Raw genomic sequence first — 24,127 nt, 5'->3', positions numbered from 1 at the left:
ACCATACCCAGCTAATTTTGCATTTTTAGTAGAGATGGGTTTTCACCATATTGGCCAGGATGGTCTCGGTCTCCTGACCTCATGATCCACCCGCCTCGGCCTCCCAACGTTCTGGGATTACAGGCGTGAGCCACCGCACCCACCCATATCTGTGTAATATTTTATAAACAGGTTCTACTCAAAAAGTTGAAAACACGAACATTAACATAACATGTCCGGATCATTGCTATGGGTGAATTTTAGTAGTCTGTAGATTTCTCGAAGAAATTTAAATCTAAATCTCCTTCCTGGGAATTTACCTCACAGTTAAATACGTGACTTGTCTATACTATTCTCTTTAGGAAATAATCCTTCTTAATGGTTCCTGGAAATTTACCTCACAGTTAAATAAGTGACTTGTCTATACTATTCTCTTTAGGAAATAATCCTTCTTAATGGTGTGACATGGGCTAGGGCGTTTGCTCTCCAAAGCAGCTGCTGTACTCAGTATCATTTTTCAAGGCATCGCTTCTTTCTCTCCCAGTCAGTATCACACATGACTGAGACTTCATTGAAATGGTCAGAGCATAATGTGCCTAAGAATTGTTTTTGTCTTGTAATTTCATATGTCTTTCCCCATAAAGATTTATTTAATCATTTGGAAGAACAATTAGTCAATAGAGTAGGGAAGTATTTAACTTTCAGAATATTCATATAAGTGAATCACATGCAATAAAAGATGTGAAATAACTATAAAGACAGAAAACCACTGTAAAAACAAATAGAATTATTTCATTATCAAGGTATTAATATTGAAATTGATAATATTTAATAGCACGGTAAACACTTGGCTATGCTTTTCTTTTTGGGGACAATTGTAAAAGCTAAGAAAGTAATTATGAATATTTTTATATAATCATTGCAGTATTTCTAATTAATGCCCTTTTTTCCATACACGGAGAATGAATTCAGAGAAGTAAGATCTTATTTTGTTTTTAACCCTCAGGATAATAGGAAGTTTATATGCCACTGAAGAGGCAGAGAGGAGCTGCAGCATGTATTCACAACTGAGAACTTGTCCTGTGAAGGAAGAAAAAAATGCCCCTTAGACCAAAGAATGAAGAGATGATTTATATTTGAAAAACCACCCACAGCTGCATGTTGATGTGTAAGTTGCACTCAGTGCTTTTTGGATGTGACATGGGAAAAATCCCCATTGTCCACATTAGCCTCTACAGAAGTTTTGTTGAAAGCTCTCCCCAAGGAATACTTCTGCATTTGGTCTTTGTGCTCATGCTTAGTGGGGGTAAATGGATTAACACAGCAGTCTCTGACAGTATGATAGATGGAGTCGGAAGAGCAATTTTCTAAACACCCTTTCCTTACCTGATGCATGTCTCCATTGCCATCTCTTCCCTCGGGGCTCTTTGTGTGCAGAATCTCTCTTCTGAAAAGAGTTTTCATTGCATGCTATTAGTACTGAGTGGATTTATGGTGTCCTCTCGTGCAAAAGCCTTTCTGCCATTCTGTAGGTATCATAGAATCTGCTCCAGCACTTTATGCAAAATGATGTCCTAGTTTTTTGATCAAAAGTTTCCACTGTGTTAACATTTTCAAGTATGAGACAGAATGTAGCTCCAAAAAACAACACTGATTTTCTTCTCACCACACTGAAGTGCAGCTGAAAGTTATTATCCATCTAGAGAAGCATCTTCCTTCTTAGACGTTTAGCTAAATCCTGTGGTACTCCTCTGTTGTCATCAGCAGCTCCATCAATAATCTTACATGTTTCCATCATAAACCTCAGCTGGGGCCAAAGGATACATCTTGATTACACTAATCAGCGTGTACTTCTCCTCCATGACCCCACTCATTTGAACCCTGAAGCATGTGGGTCCCTGTGATGGATGGGAAAAAAGTTGCCAAGACCGATGAACAAAGACACCAAATTTGGGAAGGAAGGGTTTTTGGTAAACAGCAAGGATGTAGGTGTGAGGTGTAGAATTTAAAAATTGTTACTATCCATCTGAACCAAATTTTTTTTCTTACTTTTTCCCACCTTCTTTGTAAAAGAACAATCTCTGGTAACAGAGAGTTAAGAAGTGGATTATGTGCTCCAATAATTGGAATTTAAAATGGTGAACAGGGGGCAAACTCCCTCTTGAAATTAGGGAATTAGAACCAGCTTCCAGCTGAAGATTTTTGAGAACAATTTCTTTTCTGGCAATAGTCCTTGTAGCACCTGGCCAAGCAGAGAGCAGTGAGGTGACAGGGTAATGAATATGGATAGGAGAGACCTGAAGACAGCTCCCTCCTGAATCTTCCTGGTACCCCACAAGTGGTGAGGAAGAGATGCCAAATTTTATCCCCATAAATAGAATGTGAAATTTTTCTGCAGGTGAGAGCCACTACCTGCTAAGAAGTTCTTTAAAAGAAGCGAGAAAATTTACATTGAAAGAAGTGTAATATTTCAGTCACCAGCTGGAAAATGTGGAGCTGAAACCTTGTATGTGTCACCCCTGCCACAGAGACAAGGAAGGAGATCACATTTTTTCTTTGCCAGAATCATCACCATGGATAACCCAGGGGTAGAAGACAGACTATCTATTATTATTATTTGCAGCAGCAGACACTATATAGATGCTATCAGGAACCACTGGCTCACCTTCACCCCTCCTGCCTATCCTTGAGATATAAATCTCCCCTAGATTCAAACACCATTCCCTGAAGACGGAGAAGACAGTAGAATCTTGAATTGACAATGTTTTAACCTATACTGACTTGGAAAATTACTAGGGTGGACTGAACGAACTACCCACTTTTTGGCAGGCTCTACAATGCAAAGTGAGATCACACTGAGTTATATGAGTAAAGTTTACCTGAGTCCTTAAGACTGTAGTAACTGTGAAAGTTAAGATGTAAAATTTATGGGTTTTTTTTTTTTTTTTTGGTTTATGAAGAGTACGATAGGATACCAAGATCAAGTAAAATAGTTGTTCTTTTTAGGAAAAATGTGAATATTCAATATGGGGATTGGAGGAATGGGCAAGAGAATTGTAAGAAAGTTTCTTAAAATGCTTGCCATTTTTAGAGAAATATTAATAGTAGATTTAGGGGGGAAAAAATAGAAAACCTTGCATTAAAGCCAAAAGCAACAGAATCTGAAACTTCTTATCTGTGAAAATGTTATATTCTGGAAGATTTTTAAGACCAGAGTTCAGAAAAGCAAGTTCCCATAAATTCCAGGACAATTTTAATCCAAATTAAGCCTAGATTCCCATGGAAGAAAACAACTACTGGCTTTTGGAATAGAGAAGAAAGAAAAATGAACTAGCAGTGGACCGTGGATATTTGAAACGCCCAAGTCTACAATTCGCCTCATTTATACTTTTTTTTTTTAGACGGAGTCTCGGAGTCTCACTCTGTCGCCCAGGCTGGAGTGCGGCAATGGCGCCATCTCGGCTCACTGCAAGCTCCACCTCCCAGGCTCAAGAGATTCTCCTGCCTCAGCCTCCTGAGTAGCTGGGACTACAGGCGTGCACCACTACCCCCGGCTAATTTTTTTGTATTTTTAGTAGAGACGGGGTTTCACCATATTGGCCAGTCTGGTCTTGAATTCCTGACCTCAAGTGATCCGCCCACCTGGCCTCCCAAACTGTTGGAATTACAGGCGTGAGCCACCGCGCCCAGCTATTTATACCTTTTTAAAGTAAAACTGTCCCACTACAGATTGCGTGCTTCAGACGACTCATTAACAATGCAAGAAAAATGGCAGAAATATGTCCTCTGAACCCAGGCAAAGGATATTTGCTGGGTGGAAGTTATCACTGCAAGATAAAGAATCATCAACGGCAAAGCAAAAGTGGGTTTAGATACTTCTCAGGTTCATGTTTTAGTGGCTATTTTCATTTCACCTTTGGTGACTAGAACAAGTTATGCTTTAAGCATATTTTCAGTGGATTATAAATGATGGAATAATAATTATTTGAAAATAATTTCAGCTTTGGCTTTAATAACCAGAGACCCTGTTTCTCAACATATTAGAGTAGAAGAGCAATCACATTTTAACAGCTTGTCTTTTTAAAAAATCCTAATTCCAAAATGGAATGCAGCTGGTTGTTTTTTATTATTGTCTTGAATATTTTCCTTTTATTCATGTATTTCAATATCTTTTGTTTTTTGAAAACTAAGGAATGGACTAAGATAAATGTAACCCAAAACCATTACCTTAAATGAACTTTAGTTCAGACATTTCTAGCCAGTTAACTCCATCTAGTACTACAAAGTGACATTTACAAAACACCATAAGAAAATTTCAATCTCCATTGCTTCCCTTTCGTCAGAAGGCAAGACCCAGTTCTTGGGTGCTATTTTATGTGGCAAACTCAAACTTGTTCCTTGGGCAAAAGATTAAAAGCCTTTGTCTCAGGCACGTAGAAACATTTTCAGCCATTGTGTGGAAACCATTGCAAAGTACCATAGAAATCCTTCACACCTTAGTACTCTGAATAGCATACTCCACATCAAAGTATGCTAGAAATCCAAGGCAGCTTGGTGAAAAACAATACTAAATTATCTTAATCACCATCTCTTTCAGATATACTTCATGAGTGTGTGAAAAAATCACAAAGAATTTTTCAAAGAAGACACATCTTTGTCATTTATGTTTGTCTTCAAGGCCTTAACATATGGCGAGGGTGCTAAATCAGTCCTTTATTATTGTAATCAGTAACAAACAGAAAATGAAGTCCAAAGAAAACTCAAAACAGAATGAATCATTGGTAAATGAAAAGGCTTTCAGAGGTAACCTGACATCTTGGCAGATGGAGCAACTTCAGCTTTACTTCCTGTCCCTTCTTTCTTCCATCCTAATCTCTGCCTTCAGCCTTTACCTCCTCTTACTGGAACAAATAAAGCTGCCCTTAACTGGATTTCCTGTCTCTATGATCTCTTCCTTCTAATCCATTTTATACCTCATTAGTTTTCCCAAAACATTTTTATCATTTTATTTTAAAAACTATTAATTTATACATTTTTTTAACTTTGGGGTTCTTCATGGAACTCTCTCCTGCTAAACCTCATTTTAAACTGTGGCTCAGAGCGGTGAGTTTAAAGGACCATAACTACAGTCAGCTATTCCTCTCACCAAGAAGTAGAAATGGCCTCCTGTTTTACGTTGTATCTGGTGCTGAATTCTTCCTCTCATTCAAGTCTCTCTGCATGCTCTTGCTTACCCCATATCTCCGAGTTTATTCTCTATGATCTCAATTCCTATCTTTGATAGTAACTTTATTTCACGTGATCTCAACACCCATTTCTGACATTCCTACTTTCCAACACTGTAACCAACATCTAAACTTCTCCAAACACAATAATAATCAGTAGATATATTCTGTTCATTAGCATTACACAGCAACTTGAATTCAAATTGTCTGCAATTCCATCATCTTTCTAAGTTTCAAGTGCCAGCAAATAATGTCTAAAAATCTACATGTTGGGCTGGGTGCAGTGGCTCATGCCTGTGATCCCAGCACTTTGGGAGGCCGAGACAGGCGAATCATTTGAGGTCAGGAGTTTGAGACCAGCCTGGCCAACATGGTGAAACCCCATCTCTACTAAAAATACAAAAATCAGCCGGGCATGGTGGCGGGTGCCTGTAGTCCCAGCTACTCCGGAGGCTGAGGCAGGAGAATCGCTTGAACCCGGGAGATGGAGGTTGCAGTGAGCCAAGATCGCGCCACTGCACTCTTTTATTTTAGAATCACAGGGTACATGTGCAGGTTTGTTACGAAGGTATTGTATGATGCTGAGGTTTGGAGTATGACTGAACACATCACCCAGGTAGTGAGCGTAGCACCCAATGGGTAGTTTTTCAACCCTGAATCTTTTCCTTCCCTCCCTCCCCCTTGTAGTAGACCCGGTGTCTATTGTTCCTCTCTTTACATCCATGTGTACTCAATGTTTGGCTTCCACTTATAAGTAAGAACATGTGGTATTTGATTTTCTTTTTCTGTGTTAATTCACTTAGGATGCTGGTCTCCAGCTGCATCCATGTAGCTGCAAAGAACATGATCTTGCCCTTTTTATGGCTGCATAGTGTTTTATGGTATATATGTACCATGTTTTCTTTATGCAGTTTACTGTGGATGGACAACAGGGTTGATTCCATATGTTTGCTATTGTGAATTGTGCTGCAGTGAACATGTGGATGCATGTGTCCTTTTGGTAGAATGAATTATTTTCCTTTGTGTTTCTCTTATTTTCAGTGGAAACAACATACACTTACTATAATGATATTAAAATTAAGACCTTATGTACTCTTTTCTTAGATTCCAGGCAAATAATTTCTCACCAAAATTGAAACTATTAACTAGAAATATGTTGCATCTGTTGTCCTTTCTGTTCCACAACAGAGAATCAATGTATTTGGAAACTGCATGAGAACTAACTGATTAATGTAATAAAGTTTATTTCAATTCAACAAACATTCAGTATTTACTACATGAAAAAGACTGTGCCGGCCAAATTGGAGAATACACAGATGGCTAAGATACAGCTTCTGTCCTTCAAGAATATAAAATCAAATGGGAAAGAGACACAAACATAAATATTGTTAATATATAAGTTAGAGGGCAAGAGAGATTTGTTGTGACTGAACTGAGCACTTAAGGATTCTTGGAGAAAGCAGGATTTGAGTTGGCCTTAAAAGATTTACAGGATTTTACAAGGCAAGGAAGATCTGGCAGAGGTCAGTTTGAGTTCATTCCTCAGCATCATGATACATCGTAATTATTAGTTTGTACAAAAGTAATTGCAGTTTTTGCTATTAAAAGTAATGAAAAAACTCACAATTACTTTTACACCAACCTAATATTTGTTTAAGTGCTTTTCTCCTCCAGCTGTATATTATCTCCTCCAGGAGATCCTGCCTTCCCCATCTTTGCATCCCCAGAGTCTACCAAAGGCCTAGTTACTGGAATTTCTGAGTAAATATTTGTTGAATTAATTAATAGATAGCTATTAGGCTCCTAAAAATTGTTAATGCCTCTCAAATCCATACCTAGCAGTTGCTTAATGAAGTTTCACTAGGGCTATACGAAAAAACACATTCAAAAAACTAAAAATGCAAAAACTCCTCTCACTCATATCTGTTCTCTCTGTAAGACTGGATTATTCCCACATTGTTCTCCATGATGGCTCTGTTGACGAAAAGAGTCAAACTGTAAAATATTTTTAGAGATTTATTCTGAGCCAAATATGAGTGACCATGGCCCGTGACACAGCCCTGAGGAGGTTCTGAGAACATGTGCTCAAGGTACAGCTTGGTTTTGTATATTTTAGGGACGCATGAGACATCAATCAAATACATGTAAGAAATACGTTACTTTGGTTCAGAAAGGCGGGACAAGTCAAAGCAGGGGCTTCCAGGCTGTAGGTAAATTTAAACACTTTCTGGTTGACAATTGGTTGAGTTTTTCTGAAGACCTAGGATTAATACAAAATGTTCAGGTTAAGATAAAAATTATGGAGACCAAGTTTTATTGTGCAGAGGAAGCTCTCAGGTAGCTGACTTCAGAGACAGAGAGAGAGAGAGAGAGTGGGTTGTAAAATGTTTTTTATCGGACCTAAAAGGGTGCCTGGCCCTTAGTTGATGATCTTCTGGATCTGGGAAAGAAGGAAGGAAAACAAGGGGAAAAGGGATTCTCTGTAGAATATGGATTTTTCCCACTAGAGACAGCTTTGCAGGGTCATTTCAAGATATGGTAGAGAAACATGTTTTGGGGTAAAATATTTTGATTTTCTTCCTTGTTATGCCAGAGTCAGATTGGAAAGTAAGCCACTATTTACAGGGTTAAATAAAACCCATCTGATGAGAATTTTTGGTTTGTAGGGTGTGACTCCCCAGACCCCTTAGATAGGAATTTGGGCAAGATAAAAAAAAAAAATCAGAGCTTAGTCCTCAGTTTGTATGAAAAGCACTGTATTGGCACTAACAGCATGAAACTGAGGCCAACCGGCGCTCTGTAAGAACTGGACCATCTCTCCTTCAGGCCAGAACCACCTGTCTTGAGTGTTCTGTGCAGTGAAGAATCTCATTCCTGCTGGTTGAGGGGTTGTATGAGGAAATGAGAAGTGCTGAATGAGCTGGTGCCCCCTTAGGAATCAGTGAGCGGTTACGGTCACATTTGTGAGGTTAGCGTAGTATTTATGATTCTCTTACAGCCTTAAATGAAGAAACAACCAAAGCTTATGTCATAACCACCTGTACCTATATGCTTCCCCAAAAGAAAATTAGATAAGATGAGAAACAAAATACTGCTTTCTAAATAGATATGTAAGAGCTCAGTAACTTCCCATTCAGGGTCTTCTTGTAAGCTGTACTGGACGGAGCACATGGTCTAATGGTGAGAAAAGAATGGTTCTAGTTCTCCATCTTTACTCTAAATTCTAGGATCAAGGTGAATTTTCAGGAAGAGATATATGCCAACCAAGCCCTGACATAATTTGCCATCCAGTTGCATATTTCAGGGGGATGGAAAAGAAGAAAGAAACCTGGTTAGGCCTGTGTGAAAGAGGCATACCCTGTCTATATCTGCAAAAGGAAAACAAAGAGACTGTAATAGTCAGAGTTGCTCATCTTTAAGGAATGTTGGTAAATGTACCCCAATGAACGTTCTAGATTCTCACCAGTGTATCAACTCTTCCTCCTTCAAGGGACTGAATAAGTGCAGGGGTGTGGTAACAAGAGACCGATGTGTCCATTCTTTTTATAGTACCTACACGTCCATGTACTTTAAAGCATTTTCTTTTTTTTTTCTTTTGAGATAGTGTCTCACTCTGTCACTCAGGCTAGAGTGCAATGGCACAATCTCAGCTCACTGCAACCTCCACCTCCTGGGTTCAAGCAATTCTCCTGCCTCAGCCTCCCAAGTAGCTGGGATTACAGGCATGTGCCACCATGCCCAGCTAATTTTTTATTATTCTTAGTAGAGACAGGATTTCGCCATGTTGGCTAGGCTAGTCTCAAACTCCTGACTTCAGGTGATCTGCCCACCTCAGCCTCCCAAAGTGCTGGGATTACAGGCGTGAGCCACCACGCGTGGCCCAAAAGCATTGTCAATTACACTTGTCTACCAAATATCCATTTAGCAGTAGATTTTTATTCACTCAGCGTATATTTATCAAGTTTATTTACTAGGTGCTCCAGTAGACACTAGAGATGCAATGGTGAATGAGATCATCACGATTCCTGCCTTAATAGCCTTTGTAGTTTAATCAGGAATTAAGAGAAACAAACAGGCAGTTTTAACACAATATAAAAGTGCTGTGATAAAGAGAGTATAGGTGGTATAGGAAAAAAAACAATAGGGGCAACTAGTCTAGAATTGACAGCATTGAGGTTGGCCAGGAAAATTTCATAGTAGAAATAATAGGCAAGCTGAGACCTGAAGGAGAACTTAGTTAGGTGTAAAGCACGTCAATTAGTTGTATTAGTTGGTTTTTGCCTGATCATCATTCGTTCCTCCAAATTCTGGTATCAACACCTTGATTTCCCTTTGGGCAACCCCTCCCCAACTTCCCGTCCATGAGGGTTGGCTAAGGCTGGCATCAACCCTATACTCTAGGAGTCAGAACACTGTTCAGATCAGTCACCTAGAGTATTTCATTCCTATGGTCCTCATGATTGGTTCAGTTATGTGCATGTTACCTAAGCTAGGCCAGTAAGACTGATTCCAAGGGCATGTGTTAAAACTATTAGACCAGAGGCCCTCTGATGCATTGAAATGTCTTACCTAATACAATGTAAAGCTGGAGCTGCACAAATATAGGTAGCACATCATATCGGTGTCTGAGGCATAAAGCAGGAAAAGGTGTGGGGGTACATGCATAATGCCTCCATCTATCTTTTTCTATTAGGAAAGCAAAATCGTTCTCAGAAGCCCCACTGAACACTCTCCTTAGTCTTGCTGCCCAGAACTGGGTCACAAAGCCAACCCTACTTGCAAGAGATGCTGAGAAAACAGGAATAGGATTTTCAGAGTTGGCATAGACCAATCATGGTCTAGAGCCTAGTGCTGGGCACAGTGCTGTACTCTCAATAATAATAATAATAGCCAAAAAGAAAAAAACTCAAGTTCTATTAGTAAGGAAAAATGGGAAAATGGGTATTGAGAGGAACTGGCTGTGGTAGCCACAGCGTATGAAGATATTAATATTGAAGATTCTTGCTCTTGTATTAGTTCTCTAGGGCTGCCATAAGAGAATACCACAGATTGGGTGACTTCACAAGATAAATTTATTTTCTTGCAATTCTGGAACCTACAAATTCAAGATCAAGATGATGGCAGGCGTGGTTTCTTCTGAGGGCTCTCTCCTTGGCTTGCAGATGGCTGCCTTCTTGCTATATGTTCACACGGTCTTTCCTCTGTGGGCATGCTTCCCTGATATCTCTGAGTGTCCAATTTCCTCTCCCTCTAAGGATACCATTCAGATAGGATTAGGGCCCACTCTAAGGCTTCATTTTAACTTAATCACCTCTTTAAAGGCCTATCTCCAAATATAGTCACATTCTGACATACTAGGGGTTAGGATTTCAACATATAAATTTGGTGGGGGGTGGGACACAATTTGGTCCACAAAAATTTATAACATTAATTTGGTCCCAAGAAGTTTATAAAATGTATTCATTTTAGCAGTAAAACTCTTCCTCTCTTACTATATCTTTAAAAAATTAAGAATTATCATTTTATAAATCATTGTAAATTTATCAAAGGAAAAGGTATTGATTGTTGTAGTGATTTGCATTCCTTTGTACCAGCAAATGTAAGTGCTTTTCAGGTGTATTTTTCTCACATTAATTTCATCTTTTATTATACCAGACACCTCTCAGCCTCATCTTGGTTCCAGCCACAGCTCAGGCAGAGGACTCCCTTGGCACTCGATATCTTCTGTGCTCCTGCCCCCAGGGTATCTCCAACACAGGGGAGCAGAATGTCAGTGAGATTTCACTCTGCAAATAGCTCAGAAGTGCTAGAGAGTTAGTAGCCCTGAACAACTTTCAAGCAGTGGGGTGTGGAAGACAAAGAGCAGATTCTTTTCTCCAACAATCCTTGGGTGGCCAATTCTGAGCATTCCCTGCACTCTTGAGCACATCCCAGTGGGACTGAACCTCAGTTGGTGGGCAACTCAATCACACACCTTTGTATTGACTTTTTCTCCTCTATTTCAATCAGCTCAGTTCCTCACTTCTGCCTACCTGGGTTCATCCCTTCACTCCCTGCCCCAAATATATTGCTTGCACACAAGTCCTATTCCAGCCTCTTCTTTCAGAAGCTACAGCATCTGCAAACTGGTCTTTGGTTATGCATTTTTGGTTTTGTTGTTCTTCTCAAAAACATTATTTGCCATGAATGTTTTATATATCAAGGATATTAACCTTTGGAGAAAATGTCAACAGAGTTATGAAGGGAGTCTATCCCTTGGATTCTATGCCATACCAAGTTATATTTGAGGTCAAAATTCTTGTACTTGCTTTAATATTTTAGAAATGCGATGTTTCAGAGTATCCATTTTGCAGTTGATCTTAGCCAAAAGGCTGAGAAGTGATAGGAATGTCCATTATATTGTTGTTTCTGTCATAGTTTTTAATTTAGAAATCATTTGTGTATTTCCATAAAATTCTACCTGGTATAAGACGGTTTTCTCTTTAGGGCTATTTGTTTTAGCTTTAGAGTTAGAGCACCCTTTTGAATTTTCTTGAGAATATAAATGAAATCATTTTTTAATATGTCTGTTTCTTTCACTCCAACTGTTTTTGGTGAAGAGCAACTCTCATTCTTCCATGTGGTCCATTTCCTTTGAAATACAGCTTCAGCTTTGCCCAGGTTCTTTGCTTTTACTGATTGTTCCTCCATAAAGAAGGTCTATGCTTTTCCAGAGGTAGCTTCTATTTCAGGAAGGGTAGAGCTGCACTCTGTCAAATCACTGGGTTTTTGCCTAAACCTTTTTTATAGGGGCTTTCAGGTTAAAATAAGTTCTGAGATTTTTGAAGACATCATCTGATGTGACTGTCAGTCAAGTCTTGAGGTGGAAGTGCTAAGCCATTTTATACCTGATTTTAACTGAGCTGGCCAAGAAGAGTGAGCTAAGATGAGGAACAGCCATATATAAGGGGAGAAGAAGGAGAAATAGGAGAGCGAGTCTTGGAGAATTTCTCAGCTGACCAGTACCCAGCTATAGGGACACTGGATATGATTCCTCTGGCAGAGGAAAGGTATATGGTCTGAGGCTTAAGAACTGGAGGTAGGACTAGATGCAGAGGCAATGATGAGCACTTTAGATGAATTTATTACCCCTACTTGTAAAGTCAAGGGAAGAATAAGCTTATTTTACCCTTTCCAATTATCTTTGTTTAAAACTTTGTCTAGTAAATTTCATTTGAGGATAATTAGCAAACATCTGGTGTTCTACAGCTATTTCCCTCCCCACGTTATAGATTCTTCTCACTTGGGTGAGCATCAGTGGCATTCCCTCTCCTTTCTGAGGAGGATTTCAGTAAGTAGGAAGTCACAGTCGAATGCAGTGCTGTTTCTTACATGGGGTGATGTATTTTGCTCATCTACAGCTACAGTAGTAAAGTGGTCTGTTCATTTTTCCATTTTAGCTGCCACTGGTCATGATAGTCAAGACTGTGACTGCAGATGTGTTAAATAATTTTAAGAACATAACAAGAAAGTAATCAGTCTTTTATTCAATTTGTCATTCAATTTTCCTAATTGTAACCATCCTCTTGATAAATACCTTGAAGTTAGTGTTTTGAGCTGAGGCAGGAGATACTGAATTATAGATCCCAGAGTTATCTGAAAAAGAGCATCTAAAATCAATACAAAAATTCATACAAAAAGTCCAACTGAAGAATTGATTTGAGGATCTGGAAATATTAACAGTACTGTATTAGTCTATTCTTACACTGCTGTGAAGAATAGAAACGGGATGTTGAGGAGCCACCGCTTTGTTGTCACCTCCTCTGGCTGAGGAGGCTCCCCGAGTGGGGGGAGTGGGGAGAAGTGGGGGTCGGCCACCACAGCCATGGAGGCCAACTGAACTGTGTTCCTATTCCAGAGAACAAGTTGGGAAAACCCAGTTCCCCCTTAGAAGGCTTCATGTAGAAGTGTGGGGATCCTAGGAATCCTCAGAGAGTGATTCCTATAGTGGTTCTACAGCATTTCACCCAAGAAGCAGGGACCTGGTGTGACCCTCGTGTGAGAGTGAGCTTCAGCAATGCTGTAAAAATACTTTATGTTGCCACAGACACCTGAATTGGTCAAATGGCAGCCCATGTAGCTTCCCATCACCAACAGCAGGCAGCACAGAAGAGCTTGCTGCCCCTCCTGAGCTCTGCCGTGGAGCCCCCTGTTCAGAAACCATTGCTCCCAATACCAGTAACTCAGAAACCTCAGGGTGCACCAGAAACATTAAAGGATGCCATTGGGATTAAAAAAGAAAAACCCAAAACTTCATTTGTATGCACTTACTGCAGTAAAGCTTTCAGGGACAGCTGTCACCTGAGGCGCCATGAATTCTGCCACACAGGGACCAAGTTGGTGTCCCGGCCAAAGAAAACCCACACCACGGTGTTTCCCCTCATCTCTACCATCGCTGGGGACAGCAGCCGAACTTTGTTGGTCTCGACCATTGCAGACATCTTGTCAACAGTCACTACATCTTCCTCGGGCACCAACCCCAGTAGCAGTGTCAGCACCACAGCTATGCCAGTGACTCAATCTGTCAAGAAACCCAGTAAGCCTGTCAAGAAGAACCGTGCTTGTGAGATGTGTGGGAAGGCCTTCCGAGATGTGTACCATCTCAGTCGGCACAAGCTCTCCCATTCAGATGAGACGCCCTTCCAGTGTCCTATTTGTAATCAGCACTTCAAGAGGAAGGACCGGATGACTTACCACGTGACGTTTCATGGAGGCATCACCAAACCCTATACTTGCAGTGTTTGTGGGAAAGGCTTCTCAAGGCCTGACCACTTAAGCTGTCATGTAAAACATGTCCATTCAACAGAAAGACCCTTCAAATGCCAAACGTGCACTGCTGCCTTTGCCACCAAATACAGACTGCGGACACACATGGTGCACCATGAAGGCAAGGTATCATGTAACATCTGTGGGAAGCTCCCGAGTGCAGCATACATCACCAGCCACTTAAAGACTCATGGGCAGAGCCAAAGTATCCACTGTAATACATGTAAACAAGGCGTCAGTAAAACAGGTGTAAGTGAAGAGACCAGTAACGAAAAGCAGCAGCAGGAGCAGCAGCAACAACAACAACAACAACATGTGACAAGCTGGCCAGGGAAGCAGGTAGAAACACTGAGACTGTGGGAAGAAGCTGTTAAAGCAAGGAAGAAAGAAGCTGCTAATCTGTGCCAAACCTCCACGGCTGCTACGACACCTGTGATTCTCACTACTCCATTCAATATAACATCCTCTGTGTCGTCTGGGACTATGCCAAACCCAGTCACAGTGGCAGCTGCAATGAGCATGAGAAGTCCAGTAAATGTTTCAAGTGCAGTTAACATAACCAGCCCAATGAACATAGGGCATCCTGTAACTATAACCAGTCCATTATCCATGACCTCTCCTTTAACACTCACTACCCTGGTCAACCTCCCCACCCCCGTCACTGCCCCAGAGAATACAGCACACCCTGTCACCATCACATCTCCAATGAGTCTGCCCACGCCTATGACATTAGCCACCCCCTCAATATAGCAATGAGACCTGTAGAGAGCATGTCTTTCTTGCCCCAAGCTTTGCCTACATCACCGCCTTGGTAAACAGTATTATAAAAACAAAATGTGGGTTAAAGTAAATATTTACCAGCAACTTAACTTTTAGTTGATTAAAACAAAAAGTAAACCATGAAATTGGGAGATTTTATTACATTAGTTAATAAGAGTGTGGTAGCATTTTTCTCCAATTTGGCTGGGATTATTCAAAGTAGGCTGCGTATGTAACTTATCACAGGACCACTTTAATCAGAAATTCCTTTTAGCTGACAACATTGCTTAAACAGGATAGTAGCTGGCAAGATGAAATGCCAGAATTAAAACCAATCATAAATAAGTAGAACCTACTTCAAAACAGAAAAAAAAAAAAACAGCATTACTATTTCTAATCCCAAGGAATCACTTTATTGTAAACACTAGCAGAACTCTTCTCCCTATACAAGGTGGATGGCTGATTTTAACCTGAGATTCTAAATCCACAGATTGAGAGCTAGTGTAGAATTGTCTGTGTTTATTGTTTTTATGAGTAAATACATGCATTGTCATAATAAAATGCATTTCAGAGAATATGCATTTTACCTTTGGGAATATGTTAATTTCAGGCAGCATTCCCTATGGGAAAGGTGATACCAGCTCTGATATGCAAAGCATATGATAATTTATCATTCTAACTTCAACATATAATAGGGATTGTGGCCTGATATTTGGAAATGTAAATATTGCTCAGCATATTAATCCCGATGGAATATAGCATTGTAGTTGACTTTAAAAAAAAAATTAAAAAAAAAATCTACAAATTGTGTTTTGCTAAGAAAAGCCTCAGCTGACAGAGGAGAAGTCAAGTGTGTGGACAGGCAGGTTCCTAACAGAGGCCAGTGGGACTCCTGTTTAGGAGCCAAGGAGTGCTTTGGAACAGTTCAAATATATTGCTTTAAATTGGAAGACGCTGGAGGCACTGGGATGTCATATGCCCCTCTGTCCCCCAATCAGAGCCTGTTGATGTTACAACAGAGACAGATGTGTTAGTTGCTCTCTAGAGTTTATGTCTTATATTAAATTGTACAGTTTTTATTCTAACCACTAACTAGGTAATATATGCCCCTTCAGAACATGCAGAGTGTATCTTTTTTAAAATTTCTCCTTCCGTTTCTTAAGTATTGCGCAGATTTGTTCAACTTTATAAATATGGACATCACTTTTTTTCTTTTTTTGAGAAAACACTTGTATCAGTTTTGTGGTGTTTTCAGGGAGACAGCTGTCTGCACTCCCTGCAGAAATCCAGCAATGATTGTGCACGTTGAGACATGTGCTTTTTATTTCTTAGCAGGATATTTTATCTCTGTACATAAAGTAGAAACCAAAAGCTAGGGAAACAGATACTCTTTACACCATCATGCCACACATTGTTTTTAAAGCATTGTGTTAAAAAAAAAAAGTTAACTAAAACCAAGACTGTGATTTTTTTTTAAGTTGCAATATGTTTTTGGTTTTTTTCATTTTTTAGTCATTGCAGTTAAGAGAAATGGAAATTAGTTGTGTTAATCTTGCAGAATGTTTGCAGGACTGACTATCAAACTGGATGATTTCTGTTTATACCCTACTGTGTCAGTTCAGGCATCAAAATACCTTGCATCTGAGACAGACTTCCTACCTCAGGGACAGGTATCTGTGTGTCGTTATACAAAACAGTTCTAGGGGGTTGAACTACATAGCAAAAAAGTAAAATAAATAGTACTTAGTGTAAAATAACTTTATAAATGATCTTTTGTACTTTAGGACATTAAATTGTACAACTTTTATATATATAAAAGCTTAGGAACTTTCCGTTTAGCAGGAAGGCAACACATTCCTACACCTTTAATGTATATGTTTGTTATAATGTCCATGTAAACATGCCCTATGTTTGTGTCTTTTAATTAGTTTGTCTCAATAAACAAAATGTAGAGAAAAATTAGAGAATAGAAACTGGGTAATTATAAAGGAAAGAGGTTTATTTAACTCCCAGTTTTGCAGGCTTAGCAGGAAGCATGGCTAGGAGGCCTCAGGAAACTTACAATCATGGTGAAAGGTGAAAAGGAAGCAGATACCTTCTTCACAAGGTGGCAGGAGGGAGTGAGTGCCAGCAGGAGAAATGCCAGACACTTATAAAACCATCAGATCTCATGAGACTCACTATCATGAGAGAAGTATGGGGGAAACTGCCCTCATGATCCAATCACCTCCCTCCCTTGACACGTGCAGATTACAGGTCCCTCCCTCAACACATGGGGATTACAATTCGAGGTGAGATTTGGGTGGGGACACAGAGCCAAACCACGTTAAGCACCAATTCCATTCAGACGTTTCCCTCACTTCATAATTCCTTCCTTTCCTCCTTACAGAAGTTTTCAGCATGAAACATAATTTAAAGTACAATAAATTGTATACATATCTACATCGATCCATACATATATATAAAGAAGAGAACAGAACTATTAGATATTATTGTTACCTGAAATGAACTATTTAATAAATTTAATTGAACACAGAGTTTGTTTTAATTTGTGGGTAACAAAAACCAAAAGGATGATATAACCATTGTTGTTTGGATAGGATATGAATTTGTCTGTTGTGACTTTTCCATTGTGATTATATTGAAAAAAACATTGTGGGAATCTTATGTGAACTGTTTAGCAACATAATGAAAAATATCATTCTTTTTAATCTGAAGTATTCTATCAATTCCTGAAATCTCCCAAATCATCATCTCATTATACATCACCTGTTGGTAATGGGACTCATGAGTGGCTTAGAATGAGATTTTACCTTTGTTTCTGCAAAGTACCACAGGGTATCATAAGCTTACACTACGTTTTGATCTAATTTCTTGGCTCAGAAGTGTCCAGACTACAGAGGTAATACAAATCTGAGCCAGAGAAGGCTCAAGTCCCTGGTTACTAATGTTTAGGACAGGATTATCTCCACCCATAACCAAGCCTGAAACAGACACAGCTTTCTTGTAATTGGGGAGAATATTCCAGTTCACATTTTGACTAAGGAAACAGTAATGTCAGGCAGTGGTTGAAATTTTGGGGTCTAGCAGGGAGCAACTGCCATTCTGGAGTTCTTTACATTCACAGTATTAAGATTTTTCCGCCCTCAACAGCAGAAGTGGGATGCAGAAGCAAGGTCCAGAACTCAGATGCATTACCTAATTTTAGCCTTGGGGTCGATACCACCAAAAAAACCCTGAAAACTTTAATTTGTTACCCCTTTCAACTGCTTGTTTCAACTCAACATTCACTCTACTGACTCATCTGCTTCTGATTATCTTGACTTCTGGTACCTTGAATAATTTCTTGCACCTGGTTTTGCTTCACGCCTCAATCCTGATACTTGTTTCTGCTGCTGTTACTCTGAGTTCTGGATTATTTTCTTGATTGCAATTTACATTTGCCAATTTAGCTAAACACAACACCCAGTTCAACATAGTCCCAAAGACCCTACACACAGGTACAGGCCCTTAGGTTTATCATTCCTATCTGATTCACATGCAGAATCAGGGAAGGGAATTAGTCCATGCCTGGCAGGGTGGGTGTCTTAGTCTATTCCTTCTGCTATAACAAAATACCTGAGACTGGGTAACTTGTAAATAATAGAAATTTATTTCTCACAGTTCTAGATACTGGAAAGTCCAAGATCAAGGCATAAGCAGCTTTGGTGTCTGGTAAGTTCTCACTCTCTGCTTCCAAGATGATTCCTTATTGCTGCATCCTCCAGAGGGAAAAACTACTGTGTGTCCTTGTATGGCAGAAGGGATGGAAGAGCAAAAGGCACTAGGGTGCTCCCTCTTCTAAGGTCCCATCTCTTAATATCTTAGGGTTTAAGTTCTAACATATGAATTTTGGAGGGACACATACATTCAAACCATAACAGTGGGGCTCCAGTCTTAGAGGGAAACTTAAGGAAGGTTTTCAGAAACTTAAATGACTAAAACTTTAGTTCCGTTTTTTCTTTTCTAGCCCAAATTAAAACATTTTATTGACATATATTAAAGAAAATAAACTATAATCTTGATATAGAAGGCTAATCATAAAGATGTAATTATCTCAAAATTGGCTTATATTTTAATATAATATCTACAAACGTTCTTATAGGAATTTTTACAGAACTTGACAATCTAATTCTGTATTTGTCAGAGAACAGCAAATGAACATTAGCCAATATAATAGTAAAGAAGAACATGGTACAGGAAAATGCCCTAACCAATATCAAGATTTATTATGAAGTTTTCATACATAAAAAACATGACATTAATGCAAAGTTAGAAAAACAGATTCTTGGAACAGAATAGAGACCTCCTAAAATAATAAGGATGCTCAAAAATTTGATTTGTGAGAGTCTGAATATTGAAGATCAGTGGCTAAGGGATAAGATACTCTATAATTAACCTCAAGAAACTCAATTATCAGTATAGAACGCAATCAATTCCATATAAAAACCTAAATGAGAAAGATAACTTCATAAAAATCATTTTCATATAGTTAAGAATTTTTTTAAATAAGGCTTAAAAAATCATAAAAGCTTGATAAAACTGTAGTAAATTTTAATTTTCAATGAAACAAAAAGACAACATATGTTTTAAAGAGCAAACTACAACTTTGTAGAATATGTTTGCCATACTTAAGATGCAAAAATTTATTCCAAAAACATTTAACATTTAGTTCTTGAAAGAAGCCTGGACCTGTGGATGGAATCAATGCTGAAGAGCCATAGAAAAAGGGAAAAGGAGTTGAAATCGGAGGATGCAAGGGTGCCCCTGGATTGTTCCTGGGAATAGCAGGTTCTGCCGTAAAAGAGACAGAGAAAAGCAGGGACACACTAATCATATCTGGCCTTCTGCAAACTAGGTTTGTGGAAACTGACAATTCCAAGTTTCATCAAAAGCAAGTTAGACCATATGATTCAGCAGTTCCATTTCTGAGTACACATCCAAAAGAAATAAAGACAAGGGGTTGATTATCTCTTTGTATATCCATGTTCATAGCAACATTTTTCACAATTGCCAACAGGCAGAAGCAACCCAAGTGTCCATTAATAGAAGAAAGGATAAACAATATGTGGTATATGCATACAATGGAATATTATTCAGACTTAAGGAAGGAAATTCTAACACATGGTACAACGTAGATGAACCTTGAAGACATTATGCTGATGTGCCAATCACAAAAAAAATTAATGTATGATTCCACTTACATGAGCTACCTAGAGTAGTCATATTCAGAGACAGAAATCTGTACCCATTATGCAATATCTCCCTGTTCTTCTCTCCCCACAGCCAGGAGGGATAGTGTGCAATGGGTAGAGAGTTTTGTTTGGTGAAGATGAAAAAGTTCTGGAGATGGATAGTGGTGATGGTTGTACAACAATGTAATTGTACTTAGTACTACTGAACTATACACTTAAAAATGGTCAAAACAGTAAATGCTAAGTGTATTTTATCATGATAAAAAATGAGTTTGGAATGGGTGGGTTTGTGGGAGGAGTGAATGGTAGAGATATTAACATATATCCTGCTCCCTATAAGAAAATACCATCACTGAGAATATAGATCGAGGCTATTATTTAATCTAGTTGTGAGGGCTGGAAGAAGACAGAGTTAGAAAAAAGTAAGCAGGGTTTAATTTCTTATAAATATGGACTTTCAAGGCCAGAAATAAGTGAATGAGTTCTGCCAATAATCTAACGTTGTATCAATGTAGAGAACTCTGATTTTTTTGTTTGTTTTTGTTTTAAAATTTTTATTAAGCACTGTTATATGCCAGGTGCATTTTTTTAATTTTTTTAAATTATACTTTAAGTTCTAGGGTACATGTGCATGATGTGCAGGTTTGTTACGTATGTATACGTGTGCCGTGTTGGTTTGCTGCACCCATTAACTCATCATTTACATTAGGTATTTCTCCTAATGCTACCCCTCCCCCCTCCCCCAACCCCACAACAGGCCCCGGTGTGTGATGTTCCCTGCCTTGTGGCCAAGTGTTCTCATTGTTCAATTTCCACCTATGGAATTCTGATATTTTTAAATGTCTGCTAACATTCGGTATTAGGTAGCGTTCTCCAGAGAAACAGAACCAGTAGGATATATACAGATATAATATATAAGAAGGTATTTATTGTGGGAATTAGTCCACATGATTTTAGAAGCCAAAAAGCCCCATAATATGCCATCAGCAAACTGAAGAGCCAGGAAAGCTGCTGTGGTGCTGTTCAGCTGGAGACCAGAGGCCGGCGGCTGGGGGGAGGCAGTGTTGATGGTATAAGTTTCAGAATCTAACAGCCCAAGAACCTGGAGCTCTAGGAGGAGGAAATGAATACTCTGGCTCCAAAAAAGGAGAGATTTTGCCCTTTCTCTGCCGTTCTGTTCTATCTGGGCCCTGAATGGATTGCCTGCCCATATTGGTGAGGTTGGTCTTTTTTACTTAGCCTACTGATTCATAACCTAATCTTTTCCAGAAACATCCTGATAGATATACTCAGAAACAATGTTTGCCAGCTATCTGGGTATTACTTAACCCAGTCAAGTTGACACATAAAATTATCCATCACACATGCTTCACACATACACACATTAGATGTGCACTGCTCTCTGCATGCTTGTGTAATCCTATAATCAATTTAGCCTTCTGAATTTGCACTCAGTGAGCTCTTGGCTCAGTTACCCTAGTCCTTGGGGATCCCCTACCGAATGCCCTCAGGTATGATGAATGAGCAAGTGGGCCAGTCAACGGTAGAAGCACAGTGAAAAGCATTCAAGAGTGGACAGCGCTTATGGAAGTTCATAGGGATTTGGCTTCAGAAGGCTTCTTCAGCTCATGGTCAGTGGTTCTAAATGGGCAATTACCAACATATGACTTTAATCTTGGAATTTAGCCAATATCTGCTCCTCAGCTTGGGCTGCATGCAGCCTCAGCCTTTGAAAGCTCAAATACCAAAATGCCTAAATGCAATATCATTCCTGGCATTCCTGAAATTATGGGTGATCAATGATCATAACATTGCATGTTACTCTCATATCTAAATAATCTATCAATAACAGCAATAAAAACAGATCATGTCATCTGGATGTGTTGTCATCTGGATGTGTTGTGATTGCATAATATTCACTTTCAAATGTGGATAACCATTTTAGATATAGGTAGGATTAAAATCTCCGGTATGCATTAGTTTTTGAGATTCTGTCAGTTGAATTCAGAGTAAAACACTGCAATAATTAATGTTGTGAAACTTGTTAATTTTATACATAAAAATTAGATTTTTTCAAACAGTTAACTAGAGACAGAAATATTTGGTTTTGGGGATTGCCTCAGTGAAATTGCGCCATCATCATTGACTAAATTATCAAGCACAGGAGTTGAAGAGGAAGTAAGTTTTCACTTCAATTTTATCACCATAAGAAAATACAGAAAGCTTAACATCCTAATTGCAGCTCCATCTTGAACAGTTACCCATATTGGCAGTGTTAGCCAAAAAGATCTTATTTCTCCAGTGACCTCAATTGAAGGTAAATATCTGTTCCCATCCCCCGTGTGCAGTTGAATTAATGAACGTGCAGCTAATAGTACTGAGAAATTATTGTTCCCTTACTAGGTCAAACTTTCAAATTTTGACTCCTGAAAATTTTAACAACTAACATTTTTATAATATTTCAGATATTTTCTATCCAGATATTCGTTCTATGATGGTTAGAGTGACCGATTATTTTCATTTGCCTGGGACTGAGGGGGTTCCCAGGCATGGAATTTATGTGCTAAAATCAGAAAAGTCCTGGGCAAACACGAAGGAGTTGGTCACCCTAGTGATGGTGTTCTATTTAGCCCTGGATTGGGCTTAATATTTGCTTGAACATTTAGCCAAAAATCTATATTTCGTGTACTTCTGCCACTAAAATCTTGCAGTGCTAGATAGAGTTATTATTTAATACAATGCTGACCACTTCTCTGGCATAGCTCAGGGTGACCAGGTCTGGAGAGAAAGTAGAGAGTTATTGTTTGTTTGTTTGTTTTTTATTTGTTTTTTAAGACAGAGTCTCACTCTGTTGCCCAGGCTGGAGTACAGTGGCATGATCTTTGCTCACTGCAACATCCGCTCCTGGGTTCAAGAGATTCTCCTGCCTCAGCCTCCCAAGTAGCTGGGATTACAGGCACCCACCACCATGCCCAGCTAATTTTTTTTATTTTTTTATTTTTTCTTAGTAGAGATGGGGTTTCACCGTGTTGGCCAGGCTAGTGTCAAACTCCTGACCTCTGGTGATCTACCCACCAAGGCCTCCCAGAGTGCTGGGATTACAGGAGTGAGCCACCGTGCCTGGCCAAGAAAGTAGAGAGTTATTTAGTGACCTTTTGGACTTTTTGTGGAGTACCAAACTTCCAGCACCTCATGAACTGACCCAAAATTCAGGGCCTGAGAATGAGCCCTGGCACCTACTTACTTAATTTCAACACTTTCTACTATCCTTGTTATTCCTAATGTTGGCTTTACACAGGGCAAGGAATCTGCTTCAATATTTACCTAATTAGCTTATCTGCTCTTCCAGTTTTCACTTGCTAAGCCCTATTCTTTGTCTGAGTCCTTAAAATAAACGTTTTTGTAAGTTGAAGACAAGTCAGTGTAGTGCTTTTGAGTTTTTTAACATAGTCTAGCTTAATAAGCCAGGTCCACTACTTTGCTTTCTCAGTGTGCTAGAACATAGCGAAACAGAGATCACCAGCCATGTTACTGTGCCTGTAACTGCTTCTTACTTACATAAAAGATTATTTGGTTGAAATGCAACCTTCAATTTGTAGAAAAACAGGATGATTAGTTTGTATTTTGGGCATTTAAGAAGATTTCCCTTTCTAAAAAGTAGAATGATGACGATGGTGATGATGATAAATGCCAACATTTATTATAGTAATGTTCTCAGTTCTTTACAGGTATTGATCTACTGAATCCCCACAGCATATTTGTCAGGTGGGTACTGTCACTGTTAAGCTGTTAGACTGCAACTAGTGCTATTATTGGTTAGGAAACTGAGGCCACAGTCACCTAGCTAGAAATTGGTAAAGTCATAATTTGAATCCAGGTTTGCAATCTCTGCTACACTTCTATTTCTCATGGTAGACATAATGTAGTAATGTTTCCATAGTGTAATTTTGTAGCTATAGTGTGAAAAAAATATTTTTCTAACTCTAATTTTAGCTTAAACTTTATTTTTTCTTTATTTAGAAACTAATTTAATTTTACTCAAGTCATTTCACATAAAAATTACACATGATCATGGAATAACCTTGAAGAGTTGTATGAGATTCAGCTTCTAGCTACTTATGATTT

General features: G+C 39.0%; 1 protein-coding gene across 1 annotated transcript; it reads left to right on the top strand.

Moving 5' to 3' along the window:
• The first annotated feature begins 13,113 nt into the window (after window positions 1–13,113).
• On the top strand, window positions 13,114–14,770 carry LOC134731325 (vascular endothelial zinc finger 1-like). Its single transcript, XM_063622329.1, has one exon. It carries the CDS (start codon window positions 13,308–13,310, stop codon window positions 14,757–14,759), a length of 1,452 nt encoding a protein of 483 aa, XP_063478399.1. The 5' UTR covers window positions 13,114–13,307; the 3' UTR covers window positions 14,760–14,770.
• Window positions 14,771–24,127: the final 9,357 nt, after the last annotated feature.

Source organism: Symphalangus syndactylus, chromosome 17, assembly GCF_028878055.3.
Source record: "Symphalangus syndactylus isolate Jambi chromosome 17, NHGRI_mSymSyn1-v2.1_pri, whole genome shotgun sequence".
Lineage (NCBI taxonomy): Eukaryota > Metazoa > Chordata > Mammalia > Primates > Hylobatidae > Symphalangus > Symphalangus syndactylus.
This window is presented reverse-complemented; position numbering and strand designations above follow the sequence as displayed.